Consider the following 22,244-nt stretch of genomic DNA (forward strand, 5'->3'; position numbering starts at 1 on the left):
AGCCTCACATGTGCCTACCACTGAGTAGAATTTTTTGCACCATTTTATAAATGAGTCCTTCTAGCGCTTATAGTTTTAAGTGACAGAAAACCTGAATGAAACTAGCTGAGATTTTTATTAATTAAAAAAAAAATATTATTGGCCCAGCATGGTGACTCATATCTTTAATCTCAGCACTTGGGAGACAGAAGCAGGTGGATCTCTCTGAGTTCAAGGCTAGCCTGGTTTCTCTCCCCCCCCCCCGCCCCCCAAAGTTGAGGACCAAACCCAGGGCCTTGCACTTGCTAGGCAAGTGCTCTACCACTGAGCTAAATCCCCAACCCCACTAGCCTGGCTCTTATAGAGAGTTCTAGGCTAGCCAGGGCTATGTAGTAAGACCTTATCTTAAAAAAAAGTGTGTGTGTGTATACATATACATACGTGTATACATGTGTACATGCGTGGCACACTACACAGGTAAGGATCAGAGGATGATTCTGTAGAGTCAGTTTTCCTTTCACCTTCACATGGTTCTTGGGCTTGAGCTCAGGGTGGTAGGCTTTGCAGCAAGCACTTTGACCCCCTAAACCAATCTCATGGGCCCTGGCTTAAATTTTGAAGAAATTCCAGATTGGTTAAGTGTTTTATGTAATTATCAGCACTCCATTGTGTTTGCAGTTTTCTGTTAGATATGTTCTCTGAATTTTGCTTAGTCCCTGGTTACCTTCTTAGTAAAGAAAGGCAGTTTCAGACTTTACGTGCATACACCACCATAGCGTGAAGAGGAGAGTAGCTGGGCTGCAGTCTCTTTTTCTCCCTAGCCGCTGACTGATAGAGTACACTTCAGCTCCAGGCCTGCTCCAGAGTAGAATCAGGCAGGGTAGATATTCTGGTCCTTTGCAGAAAAAATTCACTATCTTGTCCTTTGCAGGAAAAATTGTGTCAACCTCTGCTCTAAATTTCTTGACTTCCACACCTTCACTAGCATTAAGTATCTTCTAATATGTTAGGCGAAACCTTTCTTAGTTTTGTGATTGAAAAATAAGCATTTTGCCGGGCATTGGTGGTGCTCGCCTTTAGTCCCAGCACTCGGGAGGCAGAGCCAGGTGGATCTCTGTGAGTTCAAGGCCAGCCTGGTCTACAGAGTGAGTTCCAGGAAAGGTGCAAAGCTACACAGAGAAACCCTGTCTCGAAAAACCAAAAAAAAAAAAAAAGAAAAAAAAAAAGAAAAATAAGCATTTTTTTTGTTGTTTTTTCATTTTACATACCAATCAGAGATCCCCCTCTTCCCTCCTCCCACCCCTCCAGCCTTCTCCCTCAGCTGACTCCCCCCCCACACACACACACACAAGAAGGCAAAGCCTCCTAGGGGGAAGCACATCCAGTAGAGGCAAGTCCGAGCCCTTCCCCCTGCCTCAAGGCTGCACAAGGTGTCTCATCATAGGTAGCGGGCTCCAAAAAGCCTGCTCATGCACCAGGGGTGGATTCTGATTCTACTATTCCCTTCCCCAAAATCTATGTGCCATCTTCCTGTGAAGGTCCTGGTCTTTTATGTCATACTGTGGTTATTATATGCTCATTGTCACTGAGACTTAGACTAGTTCAGACTGTTGTAATTCATTTTCTCTGCCTACTAAAACTCCCATTATGTTTTTACATCACTCATTACCAGAGAAGGGAGAGTATCCAGGTCTGCTGTAATTTCACAAACTAGAAAATTATTATATAAAATTACTGTAAGGACACTTAATCAACACTCATGGTTTGTTCTTCTCACCTACAGATTAGTTCTCGTTGGAACTGTCATCGCTTTATTAACTGGCTGGGGTTCATGAACAGGAGGTGAAGGTGCCCAGCTTTCTTAAGTACTGATGCATTGTTCTTTATTCCCAGATGAAGTAACTTCCTCTGAAGACACTGGGGCTAGCATTTTCAATGGGCAGAAGAAGGTGCTGTACTATGCTGACGCCCTGACGGAGATAGCTTTTGTGGTTCCTTCTCCTGTGGAGTCCTTAAGTAAGAGCATGGTTTTGCATAGTGCTATTTTAGGATCTGTTTGTATATTCACTATTTGGTGTGTTATGCATTGGAGGAGATTTTGAATTCATCAGAGGCATTCTTTAGCTTCTAAGCAAGGGTGGGTGCAGTGGTTTCTGAAGGACCAGGTGGCTGGAAATAATTCTCTCTAGCTGGCCTTTTCCAGCAGGCATTCAGCAGTACTCTTCTCAAACAAAATGTTTTTCAGATGAGCTTTCAGTTTGATATACTGGAGCCTGCACTGGGTAGGGTCTAACCCCTTCCTGGAGTATCCTCACAGCACATTCCTCCTGTTTTTCCCACACAACGTGACAGCTTCTTTTTAGTGCTGCTATTCTCCTTGCTTTGTCCACGAGTTTAATTCCATTCATGTTCCTTTCCTGGCTGAACTGTATCATGTCCCAGTCTTGCCCCCACTTTCTCTCTCAGTTCCCGTGTAACCTCGCTAGAAGCAGCCAACATTAACCCCGATGCCACTGGATGCTGTGCTGTCTTGATGTCTGCCAAATAAATTAGTCCATTTTTTTATTTCAGCCCCATTGAGTTTTTCAAGACATGGATAGAATGTAGGCAATTTTTTTTTCCTTTTTCTTTCTTTCTTTTTTTTTTTTTTTCTAGAATGTAACTGAATGGCCTCTAGTCAGTCCCTAGTAGAATCATTGTTCTGAAACTCAGTGAGCAGTTCTTACTGTGTGAATCTCTGTCAGCATTTCTGATCCTACTAGAACTGACCAGTAAGCTCTACCTACAGCATTCTAGAGCTTACTTAGCCTGCCTCTCCAAATACCCCCTGCACATCAGTTCTTAAGACCTAAGAACCACATGGTCAGGTTTGGGCCCAGAAGCTGCTCTACTTCTTTGCTACCAGCTTTCTGTAATAGTTTTTTTGTTTGACTTAGTTTGTTTTCTGTTGCTGTGACATGACACCAAAAAACCAAGACAGGGAGGAAAAGGTTTATTACATCTTAAAGGTGAGAGTCCATCATCAAGGAAAGCCAGGGCCGGAGCTCAAGCAGGAGCCTGGAATCAGTGCTAAACTAAAGCAGAAAACTCATATGGATGCTGCTTACTGGCTCTAACCTAAGGCTTCTATTCAGCTACTTTTGTTAAACAGCTCAGGCCCTCCTGTGGAGAGCTGTCACATCCACAGTGGGCTGAGTCCTCTTGTATCAATTGGCAGTTAAAAAATACCCTAAAGACATGCCCACAGGCCAGTCTGATCAAGGCAGTTGATCATTTGAGGTTCCCTCTTCCAGGCGTGTTGAGAGGAAAGCTAACCTAGACAGTGTTCATTACAGAGATCTCTGACAGGAATGAGGGAGAAGGGTTTACTTTTGGTTGATGGTTCAGAAATTCTCATCCCCGTGATGATAATGGCATGACCCAGTGGCTTACTCTATGGCCATGGGAGCATGTAGCATGGCTTCTCACCATGGCAGATCAGGAAATAGACAGCAGGGTCAGAACCAATGTCTAGGTACTTCAAAGGACCTCTCCCAATGACCTAGTCTCCCCTGCAAGGCTTCACCCCCTAAAGTTTCCACAGCCTACCAGAATAGTGCCACTGCTAAAGAAGTATTCCAAACATGAGACTGTGAAGGCTATTACATATTGAAAATATAGCAGGATACACTTAAATAGGATAACTTAATTTTTTTTTGCTATTACATTTTCATGAATATATGTTGTGCTGTGTATATATTTCCCTACCAGCCTTTTGCTTATCCCCCCATATATACATAGTTAATTTGAAATTCAGCATGAGAAAAAAACATGCTCTAGCTTGTCTATCTCCCCCTACCCCATTATACTCTCTTGTTCCCTTTTCACATCAGGCTTTTTCTTCTCCCTTGTTCTTCAGGTCAGAGATTTTATGTATGTCTAGATGTCATGAGAAAATTAGATGATTGTCTTTAGGAGTCATTTCATTGGACACCATCATCTCCAATTCCATCTTATTTCCTGTATGTGGCATAATTTCATTTTTCTTTATGCATCCATCTAATGATAGGTATCAAATATTCTTTAAGTACAACTCCACCTCAGCCCTAGTTTTGTCTTTCATCTAACTTAACCAGTATATACAGGCTTTACTTTCTGCTTTGATCATTCCTTTCATAAATTATGAGTGAAGCCCACGTAGCTCTTGATTCCCATGTGAAAACTTTTATATAGAACCCCATATAAACTTACAGCTAGCAGGACCTCATGATAACGTCGTGATGATTTTTGGACATTCAGCAGAAAAAACTTGAGCACCCTAGAAAAAATGGCACACTGTTCTTACGGATTAAGTATGATTACTCTTTCTTAATCTAAAGTCACAGGTTTATTTTGCTTAAAATATTGTGTGGGCCTGAAGAGATGGCTCAGCCTTTAAGAACACCTGCTCTTCCAGAAGACCTGAGTTCAGTTCCCAGCACCCATGCTGGGTAGCCCAACCACCTGTAACTCCAGTTCTAGTTCCTACAGCTTTTTCTGGCTTTTCTGGGTATACACACAGACACATAAATTTAAAATAAATTTGAAAAAAATATTGGTCTTTTTGCAGATTAAGCCCATTTCTTCTTGTCTGGCTAGACAGTGAGCAGAAAATGTCACCTTTTCTATTGAGACCATTTGAAGTGTGAGATATACATCACACTTGATAGTCTCATCTCCAGAGTAAAGACTTGTGCTGTGTCTAGCTTAGTAGCTTCCCTACCTTTGTACTTGACCTTGATTTCTCACTGTAGGTTCCCATGTTTTATACTCTGTCATTTTTGTCCTTAGTGGAATGGGCCTTCCATGGTCAGTATCTTAGTGTTTATCTGCCTTCCATTCAAAGCTGTGATCTGCCTCCTTATTCCAGCAGTTGAGGCCCAGCTGTTTTGTGGGTTGAGTACCTGCCTGGTTTCTTTGGTTGAACAGCCTGCACCAGCAAGTCTTCCCAGACCTAGAACCTTCGTTCACACTGGCTTCCCACAATTGGGTCTTAGCCTGTGATCATGATATATGCCTAATGCCACTTGCCATTTGTGTGCTGTGACTCAGCTTCTGTTAATATTCATATTCATATTCTGGGACTAGAAAGAAGGCTCTGATTTAGAATGTTTGTTGCTCTTTCGGATGATCCGGGTTTGATTTCCTGTACCTATGTGGTAGCCTACAACCATCTGTTAACTCCAGTTTCAGGGAATCCAATGCCCTCTTCTGACTTCCTTGAGCACCAAGCATACATGTAGTGCATATACATGTGTGCAGGCAAAACATTTGTTTGCATAAAATGACCTCTATTTTCCTGGGGGTGTTGTTCATTTCTTTTGTTTTTTACTCCCACCAGATTGTTCTTTAAATTCAGACTAGGTCCTTATGGCTTTCAGGTGTCTCAGTGTCTACTTAGGATGGTGCTTTTGATTGATTATATAAGTAATTCAGAGAATAACAGATAGCTTTGAATTTATGATTTTCTAGCCTTACCTCACTTATCGTGTAGAGCAGGAGATGACAAACTAGCACACAAACCAGATTCAGTCAAGAATGAGCTTTATGGTTATTAAAAGATTAAGATGTTCCTTTTATGTGTATGATTGTTTTGCTTGTATTATGTGCACTCATGCATGCCTTTTGTGCCCCTGAAGGCTAGAAGAGGGCAGGGATCCCCTGGAACTGGAGTTAAAGATGGTTGTAAGCCACCTTGTAGGTGATGGGAACCAAACCCAGTTCTGCAAGAGCAGCCATTGCTCTTAACTGCTGAGCTGTTTCTTAGTCACAAGTTTTACATTTTTTCAAGTGTTATAAAATTCAAAGAAGAGTGTGCTGCAAAGACTCTATGACCAGCAAATCCTACAATAAGGTCACCTGCTCCTTCATGGGATGTCTGCCAAGACTTGCTATGTAAACAGTGCTTTGCTTTCAGTTACTTAGGGTAGTTAGACTAGTTAACATAATTAAACTTCTGCTCCAGAGGAGTAGCAAATTTTTATATATATATATTTTCTTTCTTTTGTAGCTGATTCTTTGGAAAGTAATATCTCAGACCAAGATAGTGACTCAAATATGGATCTTATGCCTGGAATTCTGAAGCAGCCACCCCTGACACTTGAGCTGGTCCCCAATCACACAGACAGTCTTAATTCCTCACAGAGGGTAAGTTGTTTTATTGATTTGCCCCAAATTTGTGAAGTGGCAATAATTGTAGAACCAAGTCTGAAAGTTTCTCATTTTTTGTAATGTAGGAGGTATAGCAAGAGGGCTGATTCATTAACTGAAGTATTTGAAAATGAATTCTTGAATTTTTCATTTTTCTAATCTGTAATAAATAGTTGGTTCTAAGACAATGTTTTCCTTGTATTTGACATTCTGATGCTGTGGTCATTTCTCTTGCTCACACCTGTTTAAGCTGAGGTATTCTGTGTCCACTAAGCATTACAGCAGGAGCTGTCTGTAGATTTCGTAGTCTCACACTATTCAGCTAGGAACTGACTACAAAGCGGGCAGCATTTGGAGACTCTAAGTGCTGCAGTTCTCCTTTGTCTGTTGCTTTGCTTTCAGCCATTTTAAGACCCATGCTCAACTATGTTCTAAAAATATTAAAAGGAAAATTGCAGAAATAAGCAATTTGTAAGTTTAAAATAATGTAGCATTCTGGATAGCTTGGTGAAATCTCACAGAATACTGCTTCTTCCAATCTAGGATGTTAATCATCCTTTTGTTCAGTATCTGTATACTGTGTATGTTACCCTACCCCACCCTCATCTGTCACTTTAGTATTGGTTTGGTGTCATGGAATGTAGTACTGCAATTATTTTCTTTGTCATAGTGTTTTACTGTGGCTCATGTGGGCATTGCATCACCTTTTGTCATCACAGGAAGAGGGATGAATATAGTATGGTAAGGTTTCTTGAGGGAAAGAGAGACCAAATTCACATAGGCTTTTATTGAAACATACTGTAATTGTTCTGTTTTACTATTGTTACATTTATTTCAAGGGTGTTTCTCTCCCTCCTCTCTCTCCCTCTCTCTCTCCTCTCTCTCTCTCTCTCTCTCTCTCTCTCTCTCTCTCTCTCTCTCTCTCTCTCTCTCTGTGTGTGTGTGTGTGTGTGTGTGTGTGTAGTTGTGCACTGGAAAAGAATACGTATAGATAGTATTGAGTAGTAACTGATTTCAAGAACCCATGGAGAGTCTTTGGATGTACCCGCATGGATAAGTGGGGGCTACTGTGTATGGCTAAATCTATTAAGTATGCACACAACTCTTACTACATAGGAAGAGCCTTTTGCTTTTATACTTACCAGCAAATGTTATCTCTTTATCTGTGTTTACCCCTTAATCTTTATTGAAAAGTGACCAAGTAAGTGGTAATAAGAACTCATGATCAGGCTGTAAGAATAAGATTGATTTAAAACAAATACTAAAGAAGATGAAGTGTAAACCTGACCAAAGTCATTCCTGAATTTATATGGAATTTTAGTTTGGTTCCTTACACAGTAAAAATTTTTACTCCCCCCTTGCTCTGCCCCCAGTAATAGGGATTAAGTTTAGAGACTCACACATGCTAGCCAAATGTTCTCCTACTGAGCTATAGTCCCAGTCCTCTTGTTTTTATTTTGAGACAGGATCTACTAAATTGCCCCAGCTGACCTGGAACACATTCTGTAGCTCAGGCAAGCCTTGAACTTCTTGTTTTTCTGCCTCACTATGTGTAACTGTGAAGATTATTTTTAGCATAGATACATGTTAATGTAATCAGAAGTTTTCCTGTGTCCCGCCCGGTCCCACAGCCACTCGGACAAGTAAACATACAGATGCTTGCTTATGTCACTTAAAAACTGTATGGCCTAATGGCTCAGGGTTTTTGCTAGCTAGCTCTTATAACTTAAATTAACTCCTTTCTATTAATCTATGCTTCGCCACATGTTCCACGGTGTTACCTCTGTGCCATTACATGCTACTCCCTGGACTGTGGAATGGCGTCTTTGCTTCTCCTTTCTCCTTTTACTATCTCCCTTGGATTTTCCCACCTGGCGCCATCCTGCCCTGCCATAGGCCAAATGGCTTTATTTATCAACCAATCAGAGCAACACATATCCACAGCAGAAAGACATCCCACAGCATGTCAAGAAAAGTCTCCATTATTAAAATTATTTAGTAAAAATATCAAGTTATATGACTCCTAATAACGGACTGATTTTAAACTTGAAGAGGTTAAGAGGCCTCACAGAACACAGTGGAAAGGAGTAAGGAATGCAGACATTTAGTGGCTGCCTGCTCTAACCCTCATGTTCTGAGTGCTAACAGTTATGCCTTCACACTCAGAGAATGACAGCTCTTAAAGTTTCTTGCTTTTTATTATGTATTCTTTTCAGACTAGAAAAAAACAAAACTGGGCTGGAGAGATCGCTCAGTGGTTAAGAGCACTGACTGCTCTTCCCGAGGACCAGGTTCAATTCTCAGCACCCACATGGCAGCTCACAACTGTCTGTAATTCCAGTTCCAGAGGACCTGACACCCTCATACAGACATACATTAAATAAATATATCTTTTATAAAAGAAAAAATAAAACTGTTGTTTAACACTTGCTGTTGAGGAGACAGTCTCAGCAAACCCTGAACAGAAGCAAGCCTCTTTAACATGATAAAGCACACTGACTAAAGAGCAGGTGGAGGGGAGCTCCAAGATGTCTGCTCTTTCTCCTGCTTCTTGGTGGAGAAGTGGAGTTCTAACACAGAGAAGTAAGGCAAAACATAAAAATAGGAAAGCGAAGAGTAAAATTGTGTTTGTCAATGGGTTGAGGTCAGAGTTGTACTTTGGCCTCCACACATGTGCACACTAACAGAATGTTCATGTATACACATACAAAGAAAATACTGAAAGCATCAAAAGAGAATCACCAAGTCATGGATAAAGGAAGACACATTAGGTAAATGCAGATTTATTTCTTCAACAGAATCTTTTTAGAGATTTTGTTTTCTTTTTCTTTCTCTCTTTTTTTTTTTTTTTTTTTTTTTTTGAGAGGGGGATTGTTTTTGTTTTCAAGACAGGTTTTTTTCTGTGTAGCCCTGGCTGTCCTGGAACTCAGTTTGTAGACCACTCTGACCTAAACTCAGAGATCCACCTGCCTCTGCCTCTCGAGTGCTAGGATTAAAGGGGTATGCTGTCATACCCAGCTCTTTTTCTTTCATTTTTGAGATTATGATATAGTTATATCATTTTCCCTTCTTTCCTTCTTTCCTCCCTCCAAATCTTCCCAAGTACCCCTCCTTGCTCTCTTTCAAATTCATGGCCTTTTTTTTTTTAAAGCTCACTTCTCTCTCCATCCTCAACAGAAATTTTTTAAAACCATAGAGAATGATGTATTTTGTAAGGCAACCTTCAACTCAGACTACTGTACACCTCAAAATGGCCATACTTGAAAGAGAAACTTTCTGTGGTAAAAGAACTAAAAAAGAACTCATGACCACTAAACTAGCTCCATAGAAGATACTGAAAGGAATCCTTTGTGCTAAATAGAAAGTTAAGTACATCTACAAGGATATAAGAGTGAGCAGACTTTTAGTTAAGCAAAAGAGAAATAGGAAAACACCATTCTAAGACCAACAAAATGACAGGAGTTAATACTGTCCTATTAATAATACTCTTCAGAGTTAATACTGTCCTATTAATAATACTCTTCAGAGTTAATACTGTCCTATTAATAATACTCTTCAGAGTTAATACTGTCCTATTAATAATACTCTTCAGAGTTAATACTGTCCTATTAATAATACTCTTCAGAGTTAATACTGTCCTATTAATAATACTCTTCAATAGTATTGTGGTCTCATTTCTTCAATCAAAACACAGACAACAGATTAAATTTTAAAGAGGGAATTTTGTGCCTCCAAGAAACACACCACAAAAGACAGATAAGACTAACTTCCTTAGTTAAAGGATGGAGAAAGGTAATCCACTCAAATGGAATGAGGAAACAAGCCTTTGTTGTTGTTCTAAATCTGATAAAAATACACTTCAAATCAAAATTAGTCAGAAAATTCCCTCCATACTTTTCAAGGGAACAGTTCATTAAGGGGACATTGTAATTCTAAAACATACATTGAAAATGCATACGCACAGTTTCATAAAGCAAATACTACTAAATGTAAATTCACACATTAACCCTAGCATAGTAAAAGTATCCAATATTCACCATTTGACAGGTCATCCCAACAAAAAATAAACAGGAAAACAGATCATTCAATAGGATATAAAGCAAGTTTTAACAGGTATAAAATACTAATGGCAATTGAATAATGAATAAGTCACTGAAGAAATAAGGAAATACAAAAATCCCTAATATCAAATGAAAATGAAAACACAAATACCAAAAAATATGGGATATAATGGGAAACACAATAGCAGGCCTAAGAGAAGGATTATAGCTGTAAGTGCCCACATATAATAAATCAGATTTCAGATGAACTAACACTTCCCCTTGAGATCCTGGAAAAATAAGAACAGACCAAACCTACAGTCCTTAGAAAAATTAAGATGAGAGCAAAAATTAGTGAAATGGAAACAGAAAAACAGTACAAGGAATCACTGCAACAAAGAGTTGGTTCTTTCACAAGATGGACAAACCTTCAGCCAAGCTAACTGAAAGAAAGAAAGTCGAGTGTGGTGGCGCACGCCTTTAATCTCAGCACTGGGGAGGCAGAGGCAGGTGGATCTCTGAGTTTGAGGCCAGCCTGGTCTACAGAGTGAGTTCAGGACAGCCAGAGCTACACAGAGAAACCCTGTCTGGAAAAACAAAAAGGAAAAAGAAAGGAGAAAGAAAGAGAAATCACAAATGAATAAAGCTAGAAACGAAAGCGAAGCAGATTGTTTCTTACACCAAATAACAATGAAATTCAGAAAATCATCAGGACATGTCTTAAAAATGTGTATTACACAGAAAATCTAAAAAACACAGACAATTTTCTAGGTACATAGAATAAATGTAATAATATACTACATAAACGTTTCCTCAAGGGTAGAAATCAGACCTCAGTAGATTGAGAAAACCCTTATGACAAGATCTGAATCCCTTCATGAGAAAAGCCCTGAAGAGGGACTGAAGAGAAGGCTCAGAGATGAAGGCAGTTATTGCTCTTGCGAGGATTGGCTTTGGTTCCCAGCATCCATGTTGGGTGCCTCACAACAGCCTATCACTCCAACTCCAGGGAATCCAGTGCCCTTTTCTAATGCGATAAATCCACATTTAAGTTCGGAGTATTAGGGAATTTGTTAGGGTAAACGAGGCAATACACTCACAATACTCAATACAGAACGAGTAGACAGCTGAAGTCGTCTTCCGATCCGACCAGGAGCGAATCCACTTGGCAGCTAGATCACACCGGGAAGGAGGCAGCAAGGAGAAGGGCTCTGACCCTGCTCCCCCTCTCCTTTAAGAGGTCACATGCAACAGCAGGAAGCACCGCCTCCTTCAGGCCCGTATAGCCCAAGGTCATGGGCGGAGCAAATACTACTACACTCTTCTGTCATCCTTGGGCACCCACATACAAAAACATACAGATACATAAATAAATCAATCTTTAAAAAAAAAAAAATGGCTGCAACTAAAGGAACTAAGCCAGTCTCAGAAAGACATGTTCTTTTTGTGGGTTCTGGATTTTGTATAGTCACATAAAATCATGGATGTATATATAAAAAGAAAGTAGACATGAAATTATGTGGAGCAACAAAAGGAACTAACAGTGGGGAGTGAAAGTAAAAGATCCCAATGGCCACTGGCTTCAGGATAATTAAATAGTAAAATTTATGTACTATAGAACATCATGCATAATAATAAATGCACCTTAAAATATTGACTTAAGACATACCAAAAATAGTTCATTAAAAATAAGCCAGTTGACTCAGTCTGGGAGGAAGGGACTGGACCTGCCTGGACTGAGTCTACCAGGTTGATCACAGTCCTCGGGGGAGGATTTGCCCTGGAGGAGGTGGGAATGGGGGGTGGGCTGGGGGAAGGGAGGAAGTGGGAGAGGGGAGAATAGGGGAACCCGTGGCTGATATGTAGAACTGAATGGTATTGTAAAATAAAATAAATAAAATTAAAAAAAATAAATAGACCAGATATTATAACTGTAAAAAAAAAAAAAGTTCGTAGGATAAATGTCTACATCAGAAATTTTGGGAGATCATAAATAAGTAACAAAGATACATCTGAAGGCATTGAGAAAGCAAAAACAAACAAACAAACAAAAAGCCAGTTGAGTGGCAGAAAAGACAAATGTGAGCGTGAGCTTGCCAAAAAGTCTAGTGAACTCTTGTCTTTTGCAGACAATATAAGGAAAATCAGGTAAAGATTGCTACTGGAACATTTCATCTGGGAACTAGGAATAACTTCCTGATGTTGGTTTTAGAGACTAAGATCCCCAGACAAAGTAGTGTTATTTGTTTTTGGTTGTTTGTTTTCTGAGACAAGGTTTCTCTATATAACAGTGGTGGCTGTCCTGGAACTTGCTGTGGAGACCAGGCTGGCCTCAAACTCACAGAGATCCATCGGTCTCTGCCTCCTGAGTGCTGGGATTAAAAGCGTGCACCATCACCACCTGGCAGTACTGGTATTTCTTTACCTGGGAAGCATACAGCTTTCTGGCCACAGAAAGATTCAATCCTTTTTTTAAACCTTTGTTAAAATATAACATGCGCCAGACGGATGATGTGCAGAGGCAGGCAGATCTCTGTGAGTTTGAGGCCAGCCTGGTCTACAGAGAGAGATCTAGGACAGGCACCAAAACTACATGGAGAAGCCCTGTCTTGAAAAACAAAACAAAAAAAACCAAACTAAAAAAACATGCAAATTTTATTGCTATTCATGTAAATTGTAATTGTTTAGTATTCCTTTGACTTAAAAGTTACTTAAAAGATACTTAAAAGTTGTATCACATTATTTACTTGGAATGTGTGTGTATCCCAACTGCACATGTGTGCAAATATGCCATTGTGCATGTGTAGACATCAGAGAACAACTGACTTCTAGAACTTGGGTCATTAGGCTTGGTGGCAAGTGCCTCTCCCTGGCTCCTCTCATGCTGTTAAACTTCATTTCCCTTTCTAGGTCAAGCTCCTAAGTGGAGATAATGAAGAGCTTTTTTTGGCAAATTTATTTCATACTTTCTTCCCAAGTGGCTTTGGTGACATAGACATGTCACTAGTTATCTTGATAAGTGTTTGACCAGATAGTTTTAAAAAAATTCTTGGCTGGGCGGTGGTGGCGCACACCTTTAATCCCAGCACTCAGGAGGCAGAGGTAGGTGGGTCTCTGTGAATTCGAGGCCAGCCTGGTCTACAGAGCGAGATCCAGGAAAGGCGCAAAGCTACACAGAGAAACCTTGTCTCGAAAAACCAAAAGAAAAAAGAAAAAGAAAAAAATTCTTTCTCCTCTCCTCTTCATATAGCTCAGTCCCAGTTCCAGAATGAAGAAGCTGCCTCAGGGTCGTCCTGTGCCTCCCCTTGGACCTGAGACAAGAGTGTCTGTAGTCTGGGTGGAACGCTATGATGATATAGGTACTGTATGAGGAAAGAGTGTTTCTCTAAGAATGATTAAGATGACAGTGACTTGCCAAGTGTCTGAAAAGGGTGGATACAGAGACTTGCAGTTCATAAACCTGGCTTTGTATTCCAGCCTCTCTACCCATTTTCAAGAAATCTGTTAACTGGGCATGGTGGCCCTTGTTTTCTAGTTTTGATAGAATAATAGATACAAAGCTGTTAGCTGTTTCTTTGGTCTCCTAGCAGTGTTCCCAGTCTTCCCAGGGGTTCTGGGCCACCTTTTCCATGTGCACAGGTGGTCTCATTTTTATGTAATTGCTTCCTTTGTCCTTAAAAGTTCTGCATGGAAAGTTTCTTAGGGTTTTTTGTATATGTGACTTAAGAACATCAGAAATGCATGCTTGGCCTAGAACCCTGTCCAGCTCAGAGTTTATAGGAAAGTGTCACAGCTGCTTCTAACCACACAGCCACAGATCATATTCTCTGAAAGCCCTCAGCTTTAGGTGAACTCAGCCAGAACCTATTGTGAAAGACAATTGCTTTTATGTGGGAGTCATTAGGATTCTACACTGTGGTGTAGCGCAGATGGTACTTGTTGCTGTCTGTGAAGAGGTTAGGAAATGAATTTGGGAAAATCAAGTGGTGGTAACTATAATGTTCTTTTCTTCTAGAAAACTTTCCCCTCTCAGATCTGATGACAGAGATCAGCACTGGTGTGGAAACTACTGCAAATAGTAGCACTTCTCTGAGGTATGGCCTCTTATTTGCTTGAGTTCATCAGCATGTGTTTTTATCGGTTGGCTACAGCTTAATAAAGAATAAAGACTTATAATCAAACAGTGGTAAAGGCAGAAAACTAGGAGCTGGCAAGGTGGCTCAGTGGTTAAGAACACTTGTTCTTGCAGAACAAGTTTTTGTTCTCAGGCCCCACATGGTGCCTTACAACTACCTGTGACTCCAGTTCCAGGGGATCCACCTCCCTCATCTGACCTCTGAGGGCACCAGGCACACATGTGCACATACATGCAGGCAAAATACTCATACAAATAAAAATAAACAAATTAAAATTTGTAAATAAAGAGTCAAAGGGCTGGCAAGATGGCATACTTGTGGCCCTGTTTTCCATGTTTGAACATTTGATAGACTAGTGAATACAGCTGTTAGCTATTCCATTTATCTCCCAGTCAGTCCTCAGTCTTCCCAGGAGCTCTGGAAAGGGGAAAAGCCAGCATATGAGATGCTTAGAAAAAAACAAAATTAGAAATTTACCTTATTGAAATACAGTTGTTATAAAAAAGTTCTACATATTTGGCAAGTTTAATCTGTTAAATTTGGAGGTATATTATACACATAAAACCATCACCACAGTATATTCTATAAACATACATATCACCTCCCAAAGTCTTCTACCACCCATGTATCTATCATTTATTATTATTGTTGTTGTTGTTAGTTATTTGCTCTGCTTTCTTAGATTTTTAATACAAGACTGTATTACAGACTTACTCAGTACAGTGGACACTTGATTTCTAGGACTTAACTTATTCTGCATAACTGGCATTTTGTATTCCTCCAATAAAAACCTTCCTGTTTCCACCCATACTCTCTAACTTTATGTTCTTCAGAGGAATGCTATTATGTAGAATTTATCTTTTTATGCCTGACTTAATTCTCTTAGCATACTGTTTTCCAGATTTATCCCAACCCCTATCTTGTTAAAAAAATTATATATATATATATACATATATATGTATATATATATATGTGTGTATATTATATATGTGTACACATATATAATATAATTCCCACATTGGGCTTTCGATGTTCCTGCTTGTACTCTGGGCTCTGCCTTGACGCTGTAACAGTCATGCTTCTACTTCTGCAACAATAGACTGAGCGAAGGTCATGTATTTGGCAGCCAGATGTTTAGCCCTCTACAGTATACTTGCTTGGTCTTTCTAGGCCACATTCTTAGAAGTGGTCTTCTAAGAATTTTTTTCAGACTGTTTCTTACTTAAAAAGCCTAATCCCGGGGATAAGTGCTTACAGCCAGTGGTTCCAGGCCGAGGCAGCACAGGTTCCAGGAAGAGGACTCTGGGCAGATTCTGCTCCCCAGGCCCTGGTATGTGTTGTTAGACCTCATAGGAAAGATTCTTGTGGCTGAACTAAAAAGACTTTCTTTCCTAAGATCTACAACTCTTGAAAAAGAAGTCCCAGTAATCTTCATCCATCCTTTAAACACTGGATTGTTCCGGATAAAAATCCAAGGAGCCACTGGAAAATTTAACATGGTCATCCCCCTTGTTGATGGGATGATAGTCAGTCGGCGAGCACTAGGTAAGGGCTTTGTGTGCCGAAGGGCTGTGGTCCTGGCTTTCTTTTTTTCCCTCACCTTTACATTTTGGTTGATTCTTATTCTGTGACAATCTCATACATGTATTTTCACGTCACAGTGCCTTGCCGCATTCCCCTTTGTTCTGCCGAGGCTCTGCCAACCTTTCATGTCTGTGTGACTCACTGAATTGAGATAGGGCTCCCTGTATGGGTGGGGCTGGGGTGGGAGGTTATTGTAGCATAGAACGACAGCGGTTATACCACTGACTGCCTTCTTTAACAATTTCATAAACCACAAATAAGTAAGGAAATGGTCTTAATAGTCGCTGCATGTAGAAAACGCTGCTGCCCATATAAGAAGGGAGGGAGGGGTGGTATTGTCATTTTTTAAGCTTTAATCTGGTTATACCAGTGGGCCTTCACTGAGTGAACTAACTGAAGAGAAAACGGCTGTTCTGGCACAGAGGGCAAGGGGCTGTGGAAGAGCAGGCTTTGACTCTGGTCCTGTGCTGATGTCTCTCAGCAGTTTTGTCTCAGTGCCCTGTTTGTCTCTGAGGTGGGAATCATGGGATTGCAGTGAAAGAGTTGCGGGATTCCGAAAACGGGTTCCCTGAACACCGCTCGCCTGTGAGCTCACTGACAGGTGTTCTTACCTGTTTTCAAGGCTTTCTGGTGCGGCAGACTGTAATCAACATTTGTAGAAGAAAGAGACTGGAGAGCGATTCCTACAGTCCACCACATGTCCGTCGGAAACAGAAAATCACTGACATTGTCAACAAGTACCGGAATAAGCAGTTGGAGCCAGAGTTTTATACTGCCCTTTTCCAGGAGGTCGGACTGAAAAACTGCAGTTCTTAGAGCACAGTTTGTCCAGGGCAGTGGACTGCAGTATGGGCTCTGACATCAAAGCAAGACAGTTGTGAAAAATAAAGGAATCACTCCCAAGAACTCACTGTTGAATCACCAGAAGAAACACGATGTGAAGCCACTGGCTGGAGGAGCGCCAGCTTTCTGATGAATGGACCTCACACGTCACACTCCTGCTGAAAATGACAACAAGCATTTTAGCCATAAACTTTCTTTTAAAGTGACAGTTTTAGTAAAATACAAGCCTTTTGAGGATAAAGGCTTTTATGCATCAGTTACATACGTGCATTGGTAGTGTCAACAGGCTTACAAGTTAGGAGCTGAAGATAGTTTATACCTCGCTTTTTAGGAGGGTGTATTCAAAATTAAAATCAGTCTCAGAATCTTCTAGAACTTTTGAAGGCTCAGTTGACACCGTGAAGGAAAGAGGCTGCAGCTTTGTCCTCACATTTTGATCCATTTGTCGCCTGTCACACTGACAGGGTAAAACATAAATGAGTTTTGCTCAGATAAGTCTGACATTAAAATATCTCCTATTTTCTCTCCATATTTAAGCAAGTTGTCCCTCTCATTGCCGTGGAGGTCTGTCACATGGCTTCAGCTTCTGAGCAGTCAGATGGAAATGGAGGCACAGCTGTGTTCTCTCATGGCCATGTAGTCGTGTTTGGGGTTAAAACTGAGCGAGCAGTGGTGCCTCCTTTCTCCAGTACTGTTCAGTTTGATGGCGTGATGATAGGTTAGACATGGGTCCTCCACTAAATACCAAGAAATGTGAGTTCACAACAGGGGCTGGAAAGGAGTTGGCTTCATCCATCATTTATGTCAGGACCAAGCAGCAAGCTGCAGTAATTGAGGGAGGGTTCTGTTCATGGTTCAGGAACAAGTGTCCCACCGCCAGTCACTCGGCTCTTTTAGAGAGCTCCTGGTTCATAGTCCACAGAACCAGTGTCATTTCCTTGGGTGGCGGCTGCTGTTACCCTTCCTGGCCTTAGCCAGCTGAAGGTACAAGTCCCTGCCAGGACTCTGGAATATTTCTGTCACCTGACTACGTCTCTTCTGTCAAGGACAAAGCATAGGAGGTGGCCAGAACCAAATTGTTTTAGAAGGACTCCTGTTACAGTGCTCAGTATATACCTACTTTTATGTTCTTACTCCTTCAGTAAGATTATTTGTCTTAGAAAACAAGTGACATTTATAGTCCAAAGAAGAAGAATCCTAGTTGAAGAGGGGTGCTCCCAGTGGCCCTCTGTTGTCGTTACAGTCTAGGTCAGGGCTCCACGGTTTGGGCTGAGTGAGGTTCTGTTCTTTTCCTAGGCTATTGGGGGCAGTGTTGGGCCTGCCCTGTGCAGGTCCTCCATTCTAGAAGTGTGTGTTCTGCCGTCTCGGAGCAAGAACCGTGCGTGGAGCAGCCTGTAGTCTGGTTTGCCGCCACCCCCTTTTTTCTCAGCTCAGGTACAGACACCCCTTGTCATGCTTGTCCCTCATGTCACCCTCTAACTCCTGCTGTGAGCCCAGTTTCTACTCTTTGGTTTGTTTGTTTGTTTGTTTGTTTTGGTTTTTTGAGACAGGGTTTCTCTGTGTAGCTTTGTGCCTTTCCTGGATCTCGCTCTGTAGACCAGGCTGGCCTTGAACTCACAGAGATCTGCCTGCCTCTGCCTCCCAAGTGCTGGGATTAAAGGCGTACTCCACCACCGCCCAGGTTGGTTTGTTTTTAAGTCAGGCAATAATCTAAGGTTTCTAGGTGATAACATGGGGTGAGGAATGATAAAAATTAGTAGTGAGTTTTGCCCTAAAAATATTTTAGTAACTCAGAAGAGGTGAAATTGAACAACTTTTAAGATGCTTCCAGATTGACACTTCATGGGGAAAGTGGGTTCTTGTTCTATCCGAGGTGAACAAAGAATCTATACATACACATGCAATTTAAAACATTCCAGAGGCTACAAATAACTGATATAAAGTTGTACTTCCTTCTTGTGATTCTTCTGAAAAATTTTTACTTTGGATATTGTTTAAATGATACTAGAACGATAATGTATGGGATATGTGTGTTGGGGGAGCTTACTGGTCCTTCCCCTTCTGTTGGCTCTAATTTCTAACTCTTTGTAATTCTGATGACTTTGGTAAGAGGAAAACCATGGCAGATGCAGTTTGAAATCTGGGGTACGAGGTATTTCCCCAAGGAAGGAGGGCTACACACCCCTAAGGCAGAGAAGTCCTAGTGTGCACAGCCATCAGAACTTGGGATGCACCCCCTCACTGGCCCTCTCTGTTCCACACACCATCTGCCCACCAAAGGAGTGTGGTAAGAGCCTTGGGCCTCAGAGTGTGGTTTGGAATGCTGCTCACTGAGTTCACCCTCCTGCCTGTGCTCAGATCACTTTGAACAGAATCTTGTCAGAGGAACGTAGTTCGTACCTACAATAGTCTTAGTCATTCACTTGGTACATTTGCCGCCTAGGTTCAGACACTTGGGGAAACACTGGAACCAGTCTGGACTGTGGCTTAAACTGTTCAGTTGCTCTACTCAGATGCCCAGGCAATCTCAAAGAGAAAACATTTCTTAAGGTTGTTTAGGCTGGTGGCCCCTCCTGTTCACTTCTGAAGCTGGCTGGGATGGGAAGGGGGTTGCTCCTTTGACTGGGAGCACAAGAAACGGGACTCTTAGCCTCTTTGAACCTGGCAGCCACCTTCCTCATTTGTCTAGAGTTTCCTCTTAAGACCTGGACTTTGGCCCCTTGAAAAGAATAATTACAGTAGTAGGGCAGCCCCTCCCCGAGCTATACAGATGCGTGTGCCATGCACATGTATACATGAGCACCTCCCTCTTTCAGCTTCCTGATTTTAGGGTAACTCCATCTCTGGTCTTACCTGTAAAGGCTGGCCCTGTTGGTGTCTGGCTTACAGGTAGTAGGACAGCCTGGAAGAACAGCTTCCTGTCTGAGCTAGGGAAGAATCAGATTCTGCAGACTGACCTCTACAGTGATGAGTTTTCCAGGGTGTATTCCTGTTGAAAAGTGGAGCAACACACACACACACACACACACACACACACACACACACACACACACAGACAGCATCAGCCTTGGGCACAGCTGGGTAGACGGTGACAACTGTCTTGGAGGTCATTTGACACTCTCCTGACAACAGTTGTCCCTTATTATTTAAAGCCTGTTCAGGCCGGACCTTCTGTGTTAACAGTGACCATTGGCATCCACTGGTCTGTTCCCAGCACTCCCTGACATCCCCTCTTCTGAGGGGTCCACCTGGACAGTGGAGTCACTGGTCTCGCTGCTGGCAGAGCCATGCACTGTGTGGGGTTTTCTCAGAATAGCCACCCTCGTTCTTCAGACAGGTTTGTTAATGATGAGGGAAAATGTGTAATTTGGGATTCCACAGTGCCTTGCATACAGTAGGCGCCCAATACCTATTTGTTGAAGCAAATCAAGTTCTTTGTCCCCACAGTGACCAAGGCATCTTCCTCTGAAGGGCTTTGCAGCTGTGGCTAAAAATTAAGTATCATTATTTGCTCGAAACCATATTTACAATTTGTATGAATTTCGGTATATTGCCAAGATGGGATCTTTTTCCTATTGTATTTTCTGTAAATATTTCTGCCACTGATCTGTAAAGTAAAGGAGATGTAAATATGAAAGTGTGCCTGTGTCGAATCTGCGTCAGCCTGGGAAGAGGGTGCAGAGCTGTTCGTATGTATGCCTGTCCTCCGTCCACAAGAAACCCACGGGATACTGAATGTAATACATGCAGTCAATTAAATTTTAAGGAGCTTCTTATCTAATAGCTTGGTGTGTCCTTTTGGTTACAGGCCACGGGGCTGGCTCCTGCATGGTCATTGTTAAGTGACTCTCAAGGAGGGTCTGCTCAGTTTTAACTAATCTAAATCTAGGTTTTCACTCTGGCTTCTTAGTTTTCCTGAAATACTCAAAATTAGGCTAATTTTAAGAGAAAAGGACATGCCCTTCTAATGCCGGCAGGATCGATCTGTGTAGCATTAAGATACAAAGGCTGGAAGTTGGGAGTGGGTGAATCCTCGGGTAAGGAGGGACATTTCCAGAGGGGGAAGGCACAGAGGTCACCCATGCCCTCACTGCCCCTCTGCAGAGGTTGGCTGCAGAGAATCTTACAGGAAGGATGTTGGGGCCATGAGTCTGGGTCTCAGGTGATGGCCTGTGAAATCTTGGAAACATAAGTGAGAGTTGTTAGAACGCCTGCCTCCACCCAGAGCCACCCCTGCAACGAGACACACCAACCCCACAAAGCTGCTCTCTTGCTGGATCTGAACTGCCTGGGACCCAGAGCCAGCTCCCCACTTCTTACCCAGCTCTACCTGCCAGTCACAGGACCTCCAGCTTGGCCCGTTGGCAGAAGCTGACTTCAGTGGCCCCATTTTGGTGTCTGAAAGTTTCATAGCTAGCCAAAAATATAAGCGTTCAAGTTTTTCCACCTGTGTAGCTCAGCTCTCTGACCCAGCACTAGAAATCCCAGTCCTGACTGCCCCTTTTTTGGCCTCTGTCCCTGCATTGTCCATGCCTGCATCCTGCTCTTTGGTGCATGTTTAATACTGTTTGCCCAGACCCCTTCTGTGGGTCCACTCAGCCTGGCCTGGTTCCCCTTCTCCATCGACTAGTGTCTTCCTCCATGACTCACCCTCTAACCCAGTTTTGATGCATCAGCTTTCCGGTCTAGAATGATCCTGACTTCAACCTGTGCTCTTCAGCTGTGAAATGCTGTGTTCTCCCAAGTCAAGCCTGCCTTCCCTCAGACCTGCCACCCTCGGGCGCAGCCTCAGTGAATGAGGGTGAGCTTAGGAACTGGCATGTTTACCTCCCGGCCCCATTCATCTTTTGAAGATTGTGCACAGACTTCCCCCGACCCCCAGTGTCTACTTCCTGCCACAAGTATTAGTAAATACAGGCCAGGTGAGAGGAGGATTGATACAAGTTGTCTTGCCCACTGAGATAAGGGGGCAAGCTTTTAGAAATCCCTTGCTAAAACTCCTAAAAGGGTCAGCGAGAGAAGCCTCAAAATGAATTATTGTTACAAGTTCTAAGCAGCCGCTCAGTGAGTGACCCGACAGATTTAGCCTACAATGTTCTAACAAAGTTTGATCCCATCTGTTGGGGTATGGGGGGCAGGTGCACCCAAGGTGTTTTCCTCATCAATTTTGAGACAGGGTCTCTTGCTGAATGGAGCTTGCCGTTTCAGCGATCCTGGCTGGCCAGCTTGGCTCTAGGGTTCCCTGTCTCTGCTGGGATTACAGGCAGGCTAACAAAGCCCACCTAACTTGATGTGGATTCTGGAGCTCCCAACTCTGGGCCTCATACTTGAGGGACAGGTGTGTTACCCCTCCCCCATCTCCTATTTTAAACTTGGGAGACTCCACATAAAAGCCAGACTTTGGGCTGTTGTGGGGGTGGGCAATGTGGCCATGCTGGACCTGCCTTTCCTGCACAGCAACTGTTGCTGGAACTACCCAGCCTCTTACCTTCCA

At 42.2% G+C, this 22,244-nt stretch overlaps 1 protein-coding gene across 12 annotated transcripts in view; it reads left to right on the top strand.

Moving 5' to 3' along the window:
* The window catches only part of Ralgapb (Ral GTPase activating protein non-catalytic subunit beta), an 87,576-nt gene extending 70,295 nt beyond the window's left edge, over positions 1-17,281 (top strand). For all 12 annotated transcript variants that reach the window (XM_037205401.1, XM_037205403.1, XM_037205402.1 and 9 more), the window contains 6 exons: positions 1,873-1,995; positions 6,008-6,144; positions 13,438-13,546; positions 14,203-14,281; positions 15,720-15,868; positions 16,530-17,281. In XM_037205401.1, coding sequence (XP_037061296.1) covers positions 1,873-1,995; positions 6,008-6,144; positions 13,438-13,546; positions 14,203-14,281; positions 15,720-15,868; positions 16,530-16,723 — 791 coding nt within the window. In that variant the 3' untranslated portion in view covers positions 16,724-17,281. The remainder of the gene's footprint in view (positions 1-1,872; positions 1,996-6,007; positions 6,145-13,437; positions 13,547-14,202; positions 14,282-15,719; positions 15,869-16,529) is intronic.
* Positions 17,282-22,244: the final 4,963 nt, after the last annotated feature.

This window comes from Peromyscus leucopus, chromosome 4 (assembly GCF_004664715.2).
Source record: "Peromyscus leucopus breed LL Stock chromosome 4, UCI_PerLeu_2.1, whole genome shotgun sequence".
In the NCBI taxonomy this organism is placed as follows: Eukaryota; Metazoa; Chordata; class Mammalia; order Rodentia; family Cricetidae; genus Peromyscus; species Peromyscus leucopus.